The sequence below is a fragment of the Aspergillus oryzae genome, chromosome 8 (assembly GCF_000184455.2).
Source record: "Aspergillus oryzae RIB40 DNA, chromosome 8".
Taxonomy (NCBI): domain Eukaryota; kingdom Fungi; phylum Ascomycota; class Eurotiomycetes; order Eurotiales; family Aspergillaceae; genus Aspergillus; species Aspergillus oryzae.
The window spans coordinates 1,651,251-1,667,717 of record NC_036442.1 but is presented as its reverse complement, the minus strand read 5'-3'; the positions used below and the strand labels follow the sequence as shown (position 1 = coordinate 1,667,717).

The following is a 16,467-nucleotide window of genomic DNA, read 5'->3' as shown; positions in this document are numbered from 1 at the left end:
GAGATTTGGAGGAGTATTTGGAACTGGCATTATATAGAGTACCATTGTGAATATTATGTTACGGTCATGACAAGCCCCGAGTGCTGCCGCTACCATGGCGTTGATATTGCCGACGTGCTCGCCTGAAGTCTTCGACAGCACCCCTCAGACGTTCAAGTGTCTTGGAAGGTCAACCAACGCCTTGAAGCAGGCCGTTCACATTATACGTGAGAACTATGTTAATTTCTTGCTCAGTAACTCTTTTATTATTATTTTTACTAGTATTATTAGAGTTCTAGAGGCTGTCCTAGTCTTCTAACCCGTAACCTTTTTGAAATTGTAATACGATATATCTTAACAACCAAGGCCTCAAGCAGCGATTACCCTGCCACCTAGCGGTCGGCTGCCTAAAGGGCTTAGGTTAGGTCCAGTTTTATAAGATAAGAAATTCCTAGCTGAAAAAGAAGATTATTAATTATATACTGCTCCAGGAGCAGCGCGGCAAGATATAATAGAAAGACGCAGTGTGATATGATATAGTTATTAACATACCAGGCAAGTGGAGGTATCTGGGAGGAGACGTGCATTTGGCTGGCAGGCTCGATTCAATAGGAGAGGAAGGGAAAGAATCGGGATGAATATATGTACAAAGGATAGAGGCAGTGGCCGTAAGCCACTGCCTAGGAATATATGTCTGTCACAGCTAACGGCTCTATATAGATGTTAAACTTGCCTGCTAGATAAAAGTCCGCTGACCTTGAATGTACCCTACTTGGTCGCATCCGCGCTCGATGTGTACGGCGGAAGCCCATCTAGTAGTTATGTTAGTAAGCATATACCTGCAGGATGCCGATGGGCCATGAAAAAGTCTCACGAACAATAGTTCATAATGCTCAATCACAAGGTTGGTGTTAGCCTTGGTACAATGGGTCTCCTAAATTCTGGACTGTACATAAGTCGCGAGATTGACGGATGCGGTGTTCCCTAAGTTTTAGGGTTCAGCCAAGATTGGTTGACCCATATGAATGTTTCCAGCTGAGATTTATGTGGTTTGCGTGATGAAATAGATTAGTTCTCCCCCTTTCGCTCCTCGTATTTGCCATTCCCTTATTCATGACATAAATTTATATTCCGGCCTAATATCACGTCAGATGACGGCTAGATGGTTATGTGATCGAACTATTACTTGGAACGAGCGACCCAGAAGTGAACTATTGATGGGTTGCCTCAGATGACGAACGGCATCATCCATGGAACACCACCTTTCAGTACGGAAGGAGTAGCTGTCGTACTGAACCCAGTTGAGGACAATTTATTATATCACCTTGTTTCCCCTCAGTACGATTTGTGCTTATCGGACAGCGCAGGATAACCATCACCGCATCTTAGGGTCATTCTCAGTCATGACAGATAAAGGAGAAACAGACCACGGTGGTTCTGATGGCCACCATAGCTTGCTGAAGCTTCTCAGCGAAGCTCGCCAAGACATTGTCAGTCAAGTTGGGCGTATCCTCCCGGATCTGCAAGTCCTCCGGGGCTTGGGATCCACGATTCTCTCGGGTGGAATTATTGACGATCGGCAATATCTCGTAAGAGAGATAACTCGGAGCCCGTCCTTACATCTATGAATAACACCCGCTAACTGTGGTTAGATCGAGGAGATCGTTCAAGTTGCTGCATCGTTGCCGAATGGTTCAAAGCTCCGTGATGGCATCACGGCAGAATTCGTGAAGACATTGTGGAATAGCCTTGACCATCCTCCTGTAGCACGACTGGGAGATGAGTACAAGTACCGTGCTGCAGACGGCAGCAATAATGTAACATGTCTCCACAATCTCCCTTGCAACGATAATTCTAACTCTTGTAGAATCCGTTGTATCCCCAGCTGGGAGCAGCGGGGAGCCATTATGTTCGGAGTGTGACCGCTCAACACCCACGGCCATATGTGCTACCAGATCCCTCCCTAATCTTTGACAGTGTGTTTCCTTGTATCCTAGCGCTAAGAATAGGGTCCGCTAATTGTACCAAGCCATTCTCGCACGCAAAGGACCTGCCAAAGAACACCCTTCTGAAATATCGAGCACTCTGTTTCATTTTGCGACGATCATCATTCACGGTCGGTCAAATCAAACAGTATTCGATATTTACTTCATGTGGATCTAACCTTTCTCCAAGATCTCTTCCGCACAGATGATGCTGATATAACAAAACTGAAGAATTCGTCCTACCTCGACTTGGGACCTCTCTACGGCCACAATGAGGATCAGCAAAACCAAGTGCGATCATTTCAGGATGGACTTCTAAAACCTGACACATTCGCGGAACAAAGGCTCCTCGGCCAGCCTCCCGGAGTATGCGCCTTGATCATTGCATTCAATCGATTCCACAACTACATCGTCAAGGAGCTAGCCCTGATCAATGAAGGAGGCCGATTTAGCCTACCGGCCGGAGTGACACCAGATAGTCCCAAATATGGCCAAGCGCAAGCAAAGCGGGATAATGATCTATTCCAAACCGGACGACTGTAAGCGAGGCCTTTTCGCTGCAGGGTAGGAAATGTGCTCATAGCTGACTACTCGTAGGGTCACCTGTGGTCTATATGTGAATATTATACTGGGCGATTATCTGAGGACTATATTGAACCTGAACACCAACCCGGTAGACTCGGACTGGAAACTCGACCCACGGACGGAAATCAGTGCTTTGAACTCACCGACCGTCCCTAGGGGCACAGGAAACCAAGTTAGTGCGGAGTTCAACATGATTTACAGATGGCATGCTGCCATCAGCAACCAGGATGAAGCCTGGGCACATGAGTTCATGAAAAGCGTGTTTGGTGCAGAAGTGAATCCAGGTATGCAGCTGCCCATAGCACAATCTAATGATATCTCTCTGAATATGCGGTGGTGAAATGGCTTTAGGTACTTTATCCGTTGATGAATTCGTTGGTGGTCTGCGCAGGTGGTTTGAAGGTATTGACACAGATCCCGCTCGGTGGACGTTTAATGGCCTGCAACGACAACAGGACGGTAGCTTCAGGGACGCAGATCTCGTGAATATTTTGCAGACTGGGACCGAGTGTGTCGCGGGTGCGTTATTTCCCCTTTCACACGTGCAAGCCTCGAACGCTAACTGTTCGGCAGGTGCATTCGGTGCCAACAATATCCCAGAGGCGATGAAGGCTATAGAGATGCTTGGCATCCAGCAAGGCCGAGAGTGGGGATTAGCCACCCTGAACGAATTTCGACATTTCTTCAAGTTGAAAACGTATTCAACGTTCGGTAAGACACATTAAATCCTTTTGGTAATCTTCTTGCTAATGAAACTTATAGAGGAGGTCAACCCCGATCCTGCCGTCTGGGAAGCGTGTAAGTAGTGTAGCTGAATATTGTATTTAACCAGCACTAAGTGGGCTATAGTAGAGGCACTCTACGGACATCCGGATGATATCGAGCTTTACGTCGGTATACAGGCTGAGGAAGCCAAGAAGCCATGCTTTCCCGGCTCTGGACTATGCCCGAACTTCACTATTTCAGCGACAATATTAGCAGATGCTAATACGCTGGTCCGGGGTGACCGCTTCTACACTGTTGATTACAGTCCTGTATATCTCACGAACTTTGGGTACGTTTCCACCCGTGATCTCAGTTGTTATCAACATGAAAGGGAAAGGATGTATCAATTAGGTAAAGAGCAACTCTCACTTAAGTTAACAGGTTTGCGAACACAGTCCCAGACTTCGCTGTGGCACAAGGCGGCTTGATGTACAAGCTCCTGTTGCGAGCCTTCCCAGGGTGGTACACTCCGAACAGTGTATATACCTTGTACCCTTTCACAACTCCTGAGCAAAACCGGAAAATCTTCGAAAAGTGCAAAACTGCCGATGATCTGGAGTTTGTTAGGCCAAAATATGAAAACCAGCCGACTACCGTGACTTCATGGCAGGGGGTAACACAGGTTTTAAATAACCAGAAAGCGTTTCGCGTCCCTTGTTAGCTTCCCCTCTCATAGCTACTAGCCTTTTAACTTTGATGCTCATGTGTGGGTAGGGGGTCCACATACATACCAGCTTACGCAACACGATTATATGTTAAGCGGCGACTCTTCAGCAAATATGCAGCAGAGGGTGTTCGTGAAGGATTGTTTATATAAGCCAACCGATGGCCTTGAGGAGGTCAAGAAGTTTTACGAAAAAGTGACAATGGACCTCCTGCGACAGCACAGCCGTAAGCTTGGTTCAACATACCAGGTTGATATAGTGCGGGAGTAAGTAACCCTAGAAGATTAGTCCAAAAGGCGTTGACCAACTCGGGTTAGCATCGGGAATCTCGCGCATACCAAATTTACGGCGGAGTTCTTTGGCATTCCTCTACGAACCTCCGACAAGGATGACATGACAGATGCTTATACAGAACGAGAGCTGTATAACGTGCTTTCAGACTTGTTTGGATATGTCTTCCTTGACGTAGACCCAGCTCAGTCGTTCAAGCATCGCGTTAGTGCGTCTCGATCGTCCGAGCGGCTTGGGGAAGTTATGCAGAGGCATGTAGCCAGCTTGAACAAACACCCTTTCGCCATTGCACGCGATATTCTAGGCAGCCACAGTGCTAGCTCAAAGGAGTGCGTGTTAGTTGACTATGGACCACAGCTCATTAATAGAGTTTCTAACGGTGGAGGCTCGACCGATGAGGTGGTCTGGACCATTATCCCAACTGCTGCAGCCGCATGTGCTACTCAAGCCCAAGGTGTATGCTTAGTCCTTGAAGATACGAGATTCACTTCTAATAATTCTTAGTGGGCTCAACTGATTGACCTCTATCTATCGGATCCGTATCACAAATATTGGCCTGACATTCAAAAGGCTGCTCGTTCTGACGACAAAGACTCCTTTGAAAAGCTGAAAAAATATGCGCTCGAGGGGTACGCTCGACTCACCACTTGCGATGAAACATATACTTTCCAACACTGCTAACATGAGCAGATTCCGTTTATCAACCCCCGCCTTTGGTGTCCTTCGGTATGCAGCCAACGACACAACCATTAACGACGGGGTGCGAGATGTCCCGGTCAAGGAAGGGGATACCATATTGGCTGATTTTGTCTCGGCTGGTCGAGATCCAACCAAGTTCCCCGACCCTCAAGCCATCAAACTTGACCGTCCTGACGACCTGTACATCCACCACGGATGGGGACCACATTCATGCCTCGGGCGTGAGATTGTAACTGTTGCGGCAGCTGCTATGCTTTCTGTCCTCGCACGGGCGGAGGGCCTTCGGCGTGCCCCTGGTCCGGCTGGTGTGATGAAGAGCAAATTGGTCAATGGGGTGTTCAAGGTCTATTTGCCTGAGGATGGAACGGAATGGACTCCATACCCTTGCAGTCAGTACTTCACCAGGTAGATGAACATTTGAGTCTTGGCTAATGATTAACTAGACAAAAAGGTCCTCTTTGACAGTTTCTAGGGTATGACTGCTCGAAAGCGCGGAAGAGACAGAACCCATCAGGATACAGGACTCAATTCCGTAAGTTGGAGGATTCTCGTGAGGAGTACGATAAATTGTTTCTATCCTAGTTTAAGTGATGGGGTGATGATTGATTCGGTGTGTATCGCATGTCCTTTTATTTTGAAAATACGTCGTTCATGTATTTAGGTGATGAATTTCGCTATGTCGCTTTGCCTTGCTGAGAATGAACACGGAGTAAACAAGCTTTCCGATCCCGTCACGATTTATAGCACTGGCCATTGAAGCAGGCCATATATATCCACATTCAATAGATAGACATGATGTTTGATCAGTTGGAATTCATTGCATGGTATTGTCGACCAATGGAAATAGACTATCACTAGGGCCCTGCTCCCTGGATGGGTCGCTGAATTAGGTTATAACCTTTGCGAGATCCGTGTTATATGGGATCCTTCTTCTACCTTAACGGCATCACCGCACCATGTAACCTGTGGAAGCCCCACACATCGCATGCATTGTTTTGAGTTCAGGTTTCCCTTGATTCTCATAGGGCTACGAATCAAAATTACTCATTAGTCAAGGTTCAGAAGTTACATGGTACTCAATCGGCGTTGCCGCGCCAGTACTGTGGGCCACTCGTGATGTCAATCCTGCTGCCCCATTTCGGAAACAGACCTAAAGCTCCATACCCTGAACCCATGCTGGATGAAGGTTATCACCTATTTCTGGTAGTTCATTATATCAATTAAGTAATAAGGCCCGCCTAGAATTAGTGTTAGGCCACCTATCATCCCGCCCCATCTTTAAACATACTCGGAGCGAGCGACAAACAGGTCAATGCAAGGGGGGTATAAGTAGTGGTATGAGACAAGCTCGCGTAGAGGCCCAACAATAGCTGAGCGTCTTGTTATCCTCTTAGCACTCATTCAAAAGTAGTGCTTGCATTTCAGGAACTATCTGCATTCATTTTATCGTAGGCTTGTCAATTAACTTCATCCCTAATGGGCCTGGTGCGAGATGAGACGGTACGTTCGCTTGCTCTGTCCTATGGTACCATATAATAACCTCTGTCCGAGCACAGTGGGTTCCGGAGCTATGGTCCCTTTTTGGCGTCGGGACCGTCATTCTATTGTCTCGTGTTGGGTTACGGTGCTGGTTACACGGTCTCCATCAGCCGGCAGCCGAGGACTGTGTCTCTCTTTTGATTCCCGCCTTCTATACTGTATGTGCGGTCGGTTGCTATCTCGTGTATATCAATGGGAACAAAGTGGACTTCACTCAGGCCGAGATCAATGCTTTAACCGACGAAGAGGCTCGCCGTCTCATTCTTGGAACGAAATGGGAGCTCGTCTTGGCATACTCCTATCCGACCGTGCTCTGGCTCCTGAAGGCCAGTTTACTCCTGCTGTACTGGCGCCTGAGTAGTGGACTTGGGCGACATCGCCTCTTAGTCTTGCTTATTGGAGTTATTTGTCTCCTAACCTACATTGGGGTCATACTTAGTATGTCCCTTGCGTGCATTCCGTTCAGGAGATTCTGGGAAATCAAGCCGTTGCCTCCCATCAATTGCATCCAACCACCGAATATCTTCATTGCGGTAGCAGTTTCAAGCGTCTTGTAAGACCTTTTTTTCCTCTCATTGTTGTGCATACCAAGCTAACCTAGGTATGACCGAAGCACAGACTCTGGGGTACGTAGAGGCTGGCTGCGAGGAAGGTCAGTATTGACCTCAATTAGATTATCGCTCTACCAATTATTTTGTTGGCGAGGCTCCAAGTCTCCAAAGCAAAGTGAGTTCCTCATACTTCTAGGACGACTAATATGCGGGCAACCGGGATCAAACCCTCCTAACGAGCCAAGAAAATTGAAGATTCTCTGCTTCCTCAGCGCGGGAACAGTCGTCCTTATCACTGCGTAAGCATATATAATGCACAGATTATTTTAACATGAAAAACACGTCTGACTACTAAAGCTGTATAGAATCGTACGAATCTCAATTACCCTGCGGGAACCAAGCCAGCTCAACTGGAATCGGTGGGTGATTGTGCTCCCCCTTCCCATACCAACTTTACCAGGGTTATATGAGTCTGATATGAGGTTTGCATCTTAGCTGGGGCATGCGAGAAATGTTCGTCGACATTATCGCAGTCTATATCCCAGCCTTTCGCGCCATTCTTCGAAGCCGTTCGCAAAATCGACATAGCTCGGTGTCCAGCGAGTCGAGGGTCGCGATTGTGTGGCCATCCAGTCCATATCATCGACATATACCACCAGACTTGGAAATGGCGATGGGGGAGGGCATAGAATAGGTCTTTCTTGGTTTAGTTTTGCTAAGTGTTCAATGTCGATATGATTGATTAGGGTGGTTTTCTCGCGCCATTGCTTGAATTGATGCTTGGGCTGCATGGTCTGATTACATAGGGCAGAAAGGGCAAAACCCAGGTGACCTTGAAAATCCGTGGGAAGGAATAGTTTCCACACCAGACGGGCAAAAGAACTATTACGCTCTGCAGTGGGTGTTTATGTTGACGAAGATAATCCGCAGCAGTATTGGCGCCTTCGACCTCGAAACACTGTGGGCTATCAAACTCCCTTGCGCATCCAATGTCATGCAGAATGCAGGCAACACAGAGCAGACTTTGCCTGTCAGCACTAGCCATTCTGACCGTTCGCGTTGAGCTAACCAACCTGCAAGAAAGCGGCAGACACTGTGATTCAGGACAGAAGGGGGTAGGTGAGATTGGGCCAGTTTGTAGGCGTCTTTGGAGAGGTCATCATCCAAATGCATTTAGGCATGTCTCAACTATTCGAATTGTCTTTCTCGATAGCTGCAAGTGGTGGACACCTTATACAGATTCAGATGTTTGGTTGCTAGGGTTGATATGAAATAAAATGTTGTGTCTAGATTTTTGGAGGGGCTAATGACATGGCTAGAAAGGACAAGAAGCCAGCGCCAAGGCTCGTAATCCAACACATGTGTCCGAATATCAAACGACAGAACTCATGGAGATCTCTCTCTAGTAAAAGGTTGACGAATACGGTCATGCTCGGCTTTATATCATCCGATTATGAAGTGAAACAAGCAGTAATGACATTCATGCAGTCAATATACACGAACTAGCAACGCAGGATGTCCTTGATACGACCAATAGCCGTCTTCAAACTTTGCTCATCTTCACAAGCTGCAAAGACAATTCGATCTGGACGCACAATGATATACCTTGCGCGCACCTCCCTGCGAATCAGGAATGGTTCATAATAAGTAGGCTCGGGGCGGCCACGACAGAGCGGTGACCGGGCAAACTCTTCAGCGCTAGCGATCTGAAACAGGTTCGTGTCATTTTCAGCTCCGTGTTTAGTGATCTTTTCAATGACGAAGGGAACGTGGTCGGCAGCAAATTCGCCTCGTGATAGCTCCTCCACTGCCCGCAGAACCGTCCGAGTAAACGCTAGCTCCTCATCATTGCGCATATAAACGAATAGCCGGAAGATACTCGTTTGCTTACATCGGAAGATGACATCGTCTGTGAAAAATACTTTTCCGTTCATATCCTTGCAGAAGACTTGAGGTAGGTTCAGGCCTCCGTTGAGCTCCGGCAAAAAGGGCATGCCTTCAGAATGTACATACCGGATCAGCCCGTCCTTTCGTTGCCCCAACTGGAGGTGGCGCTTCCAGCTAGGAACTAACTGAACAAGCCAAAGATACCAGTCCCGTACAAGGATCTTGCCGAAGTGGGCTTCGCACACAAACTTCCCGTTCTCGATGGTCGAAGCCAGAGACTTCTCAAGTTGCTGCTTTCGTTCCTGATACCACGCAGCGAGGACTTGTTCGTGGAATCGGGGGGTGGTTGGATGATGGTGACATAGCAGAGTAAGTCGCCATGCTAGTGAAATGGCGTCGCGAAATCCGGACGCAATCCCTTGTCCTCCGACTGAGCAGATTAGCTCTGCCATGATATCGATTGGTAGGGAACCTACAAGGGGGAAATACATGCGCAGCATCGCCACAAAGGATGACACGACCCTTCGCCCAGATACTGCAGCTGCGTGCGGAAAAGGTAAATGGGCGCGATCGGATTACATGTATACAGTCCTCGGGGAATTGAACATCATGCGCGAGACTGTGACATGAGTAGGTGGCAAACCATGGGGCCTGGACTTGCTTACCCATATCGGCTTCCCTGATGTGTCACATTAGGGAAGACAATATTCTTTATTGATTCGGGTTTCGCCATCTCGTAGCCATCCTCTCCTGGACGAACGACAAATTCGAATCTCCACAGCCGGTCTGTTTGAAGACCGAATCGTCCGCATACCGCAGGACGATTAGGGTTGCAAAGGAAGCGGAATTCATAAGGAAAGAAAAGGTCGTATACTTCATCCGGAGTATATCCCAACGTCCACAAGGAAAACTCGGGGTGCGATTCAGGTGTGGGCAAGGTGATTTGCCAGTTTAGCGCTACCCAAGTTTCTTCATAAAATTCCCTATTCATAGTGTCAGTGATGGAATCTGCGGGAATAGCATATGCCACATACTCAGTAACCTTCTCCATATGCACACCTTTTGGTTCCAGGTACTGTTTCCGTGTGAACCCCGTCTTGCCATCCGCACCGACGAAAAATCGCGCGCGAATCCTTCGTTCAGTCCCTTGTGCATCTCGATACTTGCAGTAGGTCCACTGCTCATCTTCACACAATTCATAAACGGTTGATTCGGACTTCAGAGTGCTGAACGTGTTATCTGACATGGCCTTTCGCAAGTTCTTCTCGAGTATAGGTTGTTTGTGACAAAGAAAGCCGATATGGCCTGTTCCTCCGGCGGTCTGATCAGTCAGCGCATGTATCATTAACCTAAGTATAGTAGACTCACTGTGCTATAGTCTAAAGCGAGAAACGGCCGTCTCTCCAAAACTGGCTCTGTTCCGCTGATAAAGTTGAACCTGCCCATACCTATTTACCAGGTCAGCCCTGTACAAGTTTACAACCCAATCGTAAAAAGGAAAGGAAAGGAAATGGTACTGACAACTGCCGATTTCACTGAAAATTGAATCATATATCCCAGCCCCCTGGAGAAAGCGAATGCCGTCCTCGTCCAGAGCGATTCCACGCGGATCGGTGGTGATCTCAGCTTCTCGTTCTAACACCACATTTGGGACGGACATCTGACCCAAATAAGCCGATAGCATGGCCCCCGTTGGGCCACAGCCACAAATAACTACATCTGTTGTTTCCCAATCCTCCATCTCCATGGTCTAGTTTGCGAAATTTGTTGTGATGAGAGATTGCGACCGCACGGAAAGTAAGGAGGAGGAGCGGTTACACGTGATTTATAATGTCAACAATGACTCGGACCCCCACGGTAGACCCTTTCCTGTACCCCTGTCATTAACGTTATGATACTTGCATGGACACGTAGCAATCGCGGGAAGTTAGGGTTACCTCTACGGGATTGCATCTTGTCTGCAGAAACACAACGATTCCCATTTGGCCTGACGACATTTAACCAATCTCTGGACCAATGCAGTACTACTAGTAAATACAGGTTCAGAAAATCTCCCACGGAGAACCCATCGACTAGCCCTAAACAAGATAAAAACCATTCCATCCTGCCTTTTTCATATGCCCGATCTCTTTTTGGTCTAGCAACGCGGATAACATACATTCACAACCACAGACGATGGGATCGAGTGAATATACGCTGCGCAGTGAGAGGGTAACGGCATGAAGAGTTGACGGAAATGTCAGGATGTTAGCAGACAAGAGTGTTAAGAGGTAAGGAAGTCTTTGTAATCCCACATGACTCAGAGACTGCATTGAATGGATGAGGGAATGAATGCCTAACCAGGTGGCCCACGGCGGCAGCCTTGGGTTTTACCACACTATGAATATTTTATACTCAACACAACAAACCGCTGGCATTACTACATTTTGCTCAACAAACAATATGGAGAAGGATATGGAGTCTCTTGTGCTTTATAGAGCCCGCCCAACCTATCTCAACCAAGTCAAGAGGGAAGAACTCGGCGCGCCAGGCCGGAGAGTTGGTCAATCCAGGATTTCATCACCCTCACTATCACTATAATACCTGTGGCTTATGCTGATTACTCTTCAAGCTATTCTCCTACAGTTGTGTCTTCTTCAATGGCATCCTCTTACTTCCTTGGTGGCTTGTTGAGGCAAGCCGGGGGTCTGCTACTACTATTTCAAGCATTGATACTGGACCCACAGAAAGTGATATCATGGCTAACCGATCATTGAAGATCGCAACTGTCCTGGACCCTACTAGATTCATTGATCATGGTCGCAACAAGGCAATGCTTTTCACTTCGACTCCATTTATATAAATCTACAACATCCCTGTCTGTGATTCAATATATGCACCTGCAGGGTCTTGGCTGGAAGTCACTGAAGGAATCCACTGCGTTAATGAGAATCTCTGATGCCACATTGAGGGATATCCAGTATGTAGTGGATTCCTAGTAATTTTTCTATATCTTCAAACTTAGACCACAAGACTCTTCGAGTCTGTTCCCTTGAATACACAAGGACCCCAGAGAACTTCTAGCATAGATCTAACTCAAGCTGAAAACTACTCCCAGACACGCAAGTTTATACTACAGAATAGTCAAGCGATCTCGACATATTATGATTTACGCAAGAGTCATGCAGCCCTTGCTCTCTGTTAGCAAGGTGACATCTCTCAGTCTCGTCAACCATTCATGCTCCCTGCTGTCCTCTGTTTAGTGATCTAGGCCTAGGTTGGCTATCTGCCAGCTGAGCTAGCTAGAATTTGATACTGAACGGAGTGATCAACTATCCATATTACAGGGTACAACACTTCCATCGGCTCACATGCCGAGTTGGGTAAGACGGTACTGTTAGCAGCTACAGTCCCAGCGGGACGTATGATGGACTGCGCTATACCTTGCCCTGCGACATTATGCTAGAGTACATCCCACACCATTCGCTTTACCAGTTAAACCCTTGTTCGAGGGGCGGTATTGTGGAGCAGGTGTCTGTCAAATATCCTAGAAAAGACATGGTCGGAATGAACCGATCTCGGGAAGGTTTAGGCGGGCGGTTTTCCTTGTCATCAGTGACAGGAGCCATCTTTTAATTTGCTCGCGCGTGGGATACTCTTCCCTTCAGCTTAATGACTCGCCGGCGCGACCTCAATGAACAAATCAAGTCGAGCGTTGACTGTTCATCGCGGGTCGTGTAATTTCCATTGCAAGGGACCATCCACCACGCCAATGAAGGAACAAATCGTTTCGTATCGAGGTTAAAGAGCTGCTCCTTTGTCGCTCCCAAGGTTCTCAAGCATCCTTGGCATGGGGCAAAAAGGGACTTGGCATCTTGAGATCGTCTGCAGAGTGTCATGGTTCTTTAGCATTCTTGACTTTCCTGCGCATCGAAATGCAGGTTGCGGTGGCAAAGTATTCCTACATGTGTAGTTCACAAGACAACAGAATACAAGCATTTCTAACGTGCCACAGGTTGTTCTCCAACGATTGACAATGCCAATGGACACAGGGTCTAAAGAGCGCGATGAGAACCTTGGAGACGCCAAGTATTCCACTACTCTTGGCACGCTAGACCTTTGATACAGCCCGTGGACTGTGATTTATGTCGGCTAATTCTGACCGGCTGGTCAAGACAAATTAAGAGCGGAGTTACCTTGGAGGCCGCTACTAGGGTGGAGGTATAAAGCCAATCCGATTTCCCTTGTTGTGCCTTCTCATCCCGCCACTTCCAAACGCACATAAGCTCGGACTATATCTCGCACAACTGCAAGAACCATGAGATTCTCGATCCTCGCTCTGTTCGCCTTGGCCTCGGCTGCCTTGGCCCAGGAGAGTACCAGTCAGGATCCGGGTCCGTCCCCCACTGCATCTGTCGGGTGTGAGCCGCACGGAGACCACTGGTATGTTTCTGCCCTCTTCTCGAATGTCGTAGCACCAATATCTAATGCAGATCCAGGCACTGCGATGGTCCCGCATCAACATCAGAGACCGCCACCCCAGCAGTTCCAAGCCCAACCGAATCTGTAGGCTGCGAGCCGCACGGCGACCACTGGCATTGCGACGGCCCCGCCTCGACCACCGCCTCGGCCACAACTACGGGCACGCAATCACACACGGATGAGGCCGATGCCACCGCAACTCCAACTAAGCCCAGTCCAACTGAGTCGGTTGGTTGTGAGCCTCACGGCGACCATTGGCACTGTGACGGCCCTGCTGAGACGGGGGCCTCGACATCGGGTGGCAGCAGCTCGACTGGCAGCAGCACAAGCACTGCTGCAGCTGCTTCAGGTACCGGATCGACTGAGGACAATGCGGCCGGGGACGTGGGTGTTCGACTTGGCGTTGCGGTCGGGTTGGCGCTGGGAGTTGCGGCATTGCAACTTTGAGGTGGCATCGTTGATATCGGACAATGTATATTCCACTCTTGTCAGGAGAGTGTGCCGGGTCTATAATGTATTTACTAAAATTGGTTTGGATTTGATTAGGGAAATTTTTGATTAGGGTTGCCTGATCATATGATTAAATTCTTCCCGGATCCGAGTGGTCTGTCCCGTCAGACCATTCGGGATGTCCACTCGTCTTGGCTTCGTTCCAACACAATGGTAAACGTTATATAATGCATGAAAATCATCTGAACGGTGATTGGAACTTCTAAATCACCCAGCTTAGGATTGTCTCAACATGGAGTCCTTCAATTCTACTACTGCCCTTCCCCAAATGGCTTCATATACAGACCTCATCAAGCTGGCCCATCAAAACCCCAACCTGTCCAGCATGGAAAACCTCTGGGAGGCTTACTACTCCTATTGGAACAATGATATCCTCGCCACAGGTAAGCTTCATATGTCGGTATTCTCCACGGAACAACGACTAAGCGGCGCAGGAATTATCACCTTCATCGCCCATGAACTAATTTACTTCGGCCGCTGCCTCCCATGGATCATCGCGGACGCAATGCCAGGTACTTTCAACCGATGGAGGATACAAGATCACAAAGCACCACCCTCAGTAGCCACCCAATGGGACTGCACTAAGTATATACTCGCCATCCACTTCATCGTCGAACTTCCTCTCATTGTCCTCTTTCACCCCATGATGGACCTCTGCGGCCTCAAATATGCTTCCCCCTTCCCAGACCTCAAAACTCTAGCCGCCCAACTTGCCATCTTCTTCATTGTTGAAGACACCTACCACTACTGGTTACACCGTGCTTTCCATTGGGGCCCTCTCTACCGCTCCATCCACCGCATCCACCACCAATACGCGACTCCTTTCGGTCTCACGGCCGAATACGCCAGCCCCTGGGAAACCCTCCTACTCGGTCTTGGCACGATCGCCCCACCACTCGTCCTGGGCTATTTCACAGAGAACGTCCATCTGATCACCGTGTTGGTATGGATGGGTCTGCGCCAAGTACAGGCTATCGACTCGCACTCGGGATATGATTTCCCCTGGAGCTTGAGACGGATCATGCCGTTCTGGGGCGGAGCTGACTGGCATGATGATCATCATCGTTACTTTGTGGGTAATTACTCGAGCTCGTTCCGCTATTGGGATAGTAAGTCCTTCTTTGCTCTCGTTCCGGGATATGGTTTACAGGGACTGACCTGCCGCAGTCTTGATGGGTACCGTTGCTGGCCCTAAGAATGGGCGTGAGCATAGACGTCGTAATTAGTTCCATGCTTGAGTTGAGAGTTAGAAAAGCTCTTTTGCTCTTTCTGAAATGTAATATTTTTTTTAATGGGGCTGTATGTATACCTGTGGTCTTCTTTATAGTGTATGATTAGAATGTGTACTATTTTATGAGATACTTAATATGAATAATATGCATACGATATATCAATTGACTCTTACAATATAATGTACAGATCCTAAACCCAGAAAGAAAAAATTAAGAAAAGCAAGCAAGCAAGAACAAAGGGGAGAATACATATCAAGAAGGGTATCTTGCCTTACCCGTCTCGCCCGAGAGGTCGGATATACCTCACCGGCCAGCATTCGGGATTCGAGCAAACACCGGGTTCATCCCAGGTCGAAACAACTGCTTAGTAAAACGCTTAACTTGTGAGACATCCCTTTCTATTCACTGCTACACCTTGTTACTATAGAACAGAATCATTGATCGACATTGACCACTCGATGGACGCCAAGAACGTTGGACGGTTATCATCGGTCCCGTATTTGATATTAGCAGGTTGTTCACTCTCGGTCACATTTGCCATACTGGCATTTTCCTCTGCCTCGAACCTATTTTATAATTGGCGCCAACGTGACAGGTATTGTCAATAGTAACAAGTTCGAATTGAAGAATATGTCGTCGACCACTAGGGAGTTTCTTACGTAGTAGATTCTGGAAAGCTAATCGAAAAATCACCCACGGAAATATGAATCGATCGAGCAGTTAGGCTTCCTCTCATTCAAACCTGAATCAACCTGAAAGTGAATTGACACGTCAGTTCTATCTACTGGTAAGGGTTGTGCCTTTTTAGGGATTCATGTTAGGACCAGATGTCAGTAGCTGTTTTTTTGGCAGCAGCCAATGAGGTTAGGCTGATGACAGTTCCCCAGAAAGCCCTTGAAAGTGCTACTAATAGTGGGGGTCGTTTTGTGTGGAATTATAAACAAGCTCACCGACCCGCATTTGTTAATTCTGTGGAGCTATTTCTGTAACTTACCTGCTTTTGATAGAGCTATATATATGTCTTCGGTGCTATTTAATGTAGCCTAGTCAAGTCGGGTCAGATGTTTAACGATGGTCTAATAAGGATATCACCTGGCATCTGGCTAACAAGTTATAGCGATAGTCACCCAAACTTAATTTTATCATCCTGGTTAGCATGTGTGCTCTCTCTTCCACAATTCACAAACCAAGCACTCCCCATAGATTCTCGCCAACATTATATACCGTTTATATATTTTTGCAAATAGCCACAGTTGTGGACTCCATGTCATAGACCTATCACCATAGAAAGCTAGCAAGGCGTCAGATACCAAGTCGC

The 16,467-nt window shown here is 47.7% G+C and overlaps 5 protein-coding genes across 5 annotated transcripts; 3 read left to right on the top strand and 2 right to left on the bottom strand.

Moving 5' to 3' along the window:
- Nucleotides 1-1,382: 1,382 nt before the first annotated feature.
- AO090010000662 (peroxidase/cytochrome P450 family protein) lies at nucleotides 1,383-4,951 on the top strand (the record flags this gene model as incomplete). The annotated part of the gene is made up of 14 exons (XM_001827568.3): nucleotides 1,383-1,568; nucleotides 1,632-1,796; nucleotides 1,847-1,955; nucleotides 2,009-2,095; nucleotides 2,155-2,503; nucleotides 2,562-2,833; nucleotides 2,901-3,068; nucleotides 3,123-3,260; nucleotides 3,312-3,347; nucleotides 3,399-3,603; nucleotides 3,696-3,970; nucleotides 4,029-4,245; nucleotides 4,297-4,726; nucleotides 4,775-4,951. 14 exons carry the CDS (start codon nucleotides 1,383-1,385, stop codon nucleotides 4,949-4,951), a joined length of 2,814 nt encoding a protein of 937 aa, XP_001827620.3.
- Nucleotides 4,952-8,561: 3,610 nt separating this feature from the next.
- Nucleotides 8,562-9,398, bottom strand: AO090010000663 (uncharacterized protein; the record flags this gene model as incomplete). The annotated part of the gene is made up of 1 exon (XM_023233551.1): nucleotides 8,562-9,398. The coding sequence occupies one exon, from the start codon at nucleotides 9,396-9,398 to the stop codon at nucleotides 8,562-8,564; it is 837 nt and encodes a 278-aa protein (XP_023094274.1).
- A 209-nt stretch (nucleotides 9,399-9,607) lies between these two features.
- AO090010000664 (uncharacterized protein) lies at nucleotides 9,608-10,392 on the bottom strand (the record flags this gene model as incomplete). Its single annotated transcript, XM_023233550.1, has 2 exons — nucleotides 9,608-10,267; nucleotides 10,315-10,392. 2 exons carry the CDS (start codon nucleotides 10,390-10,392, stop codon nucleotides 9,608-9,610), a joined length of 738 nt encoding a protein of 245 aa, XP_023094275.1.
- A 2,851-nt stretch (nucleotides 10,393-13,243) lies between these two features.
- Nucleotides 13,244-13,854, top strand: AO090010000666 (uncharacterized protein; the record flags this gene model as incomplete). The annotated part of the gene is made up of 2 exons (XM_001827571.3): nucleotides 13,244-13,368; nucleotides 13,425-13,854. The coding sequence occupies 2 exons, from the start codon at nucleotides 13,244-13,246 to the stop codon at nucleotides 13,852-13,854; spliced, it is 555 nt and encodes a 184-aa protein (XP_001827623.1).
- Nucleotides 13,855-14,149: 295 nt separating this feature from the next.
- On the top strand, nucleotides 14,150-15,143 carry AO090010000667 (sterol desaturase family protein; the record flags this gene model as incomplete). Its single annotated transcript, XM_001827572.3, has 3 exons — nucleotides 14,150-14,300; nucleotides 14,352-15,026; nucleotides 15,085-15,143. The coding sequence occupies 3 exons, from the start codon at nucleotides 14,150-14,152 to the stop codon at nucleotides 15,141-15,143; spliced, it is 885 nt and encodes a 294-aa protein (XP_001827624.1).
- Between the last annotated feature and the right edge of the window lie 1,324 nt (nucleotides 15,144-16,467).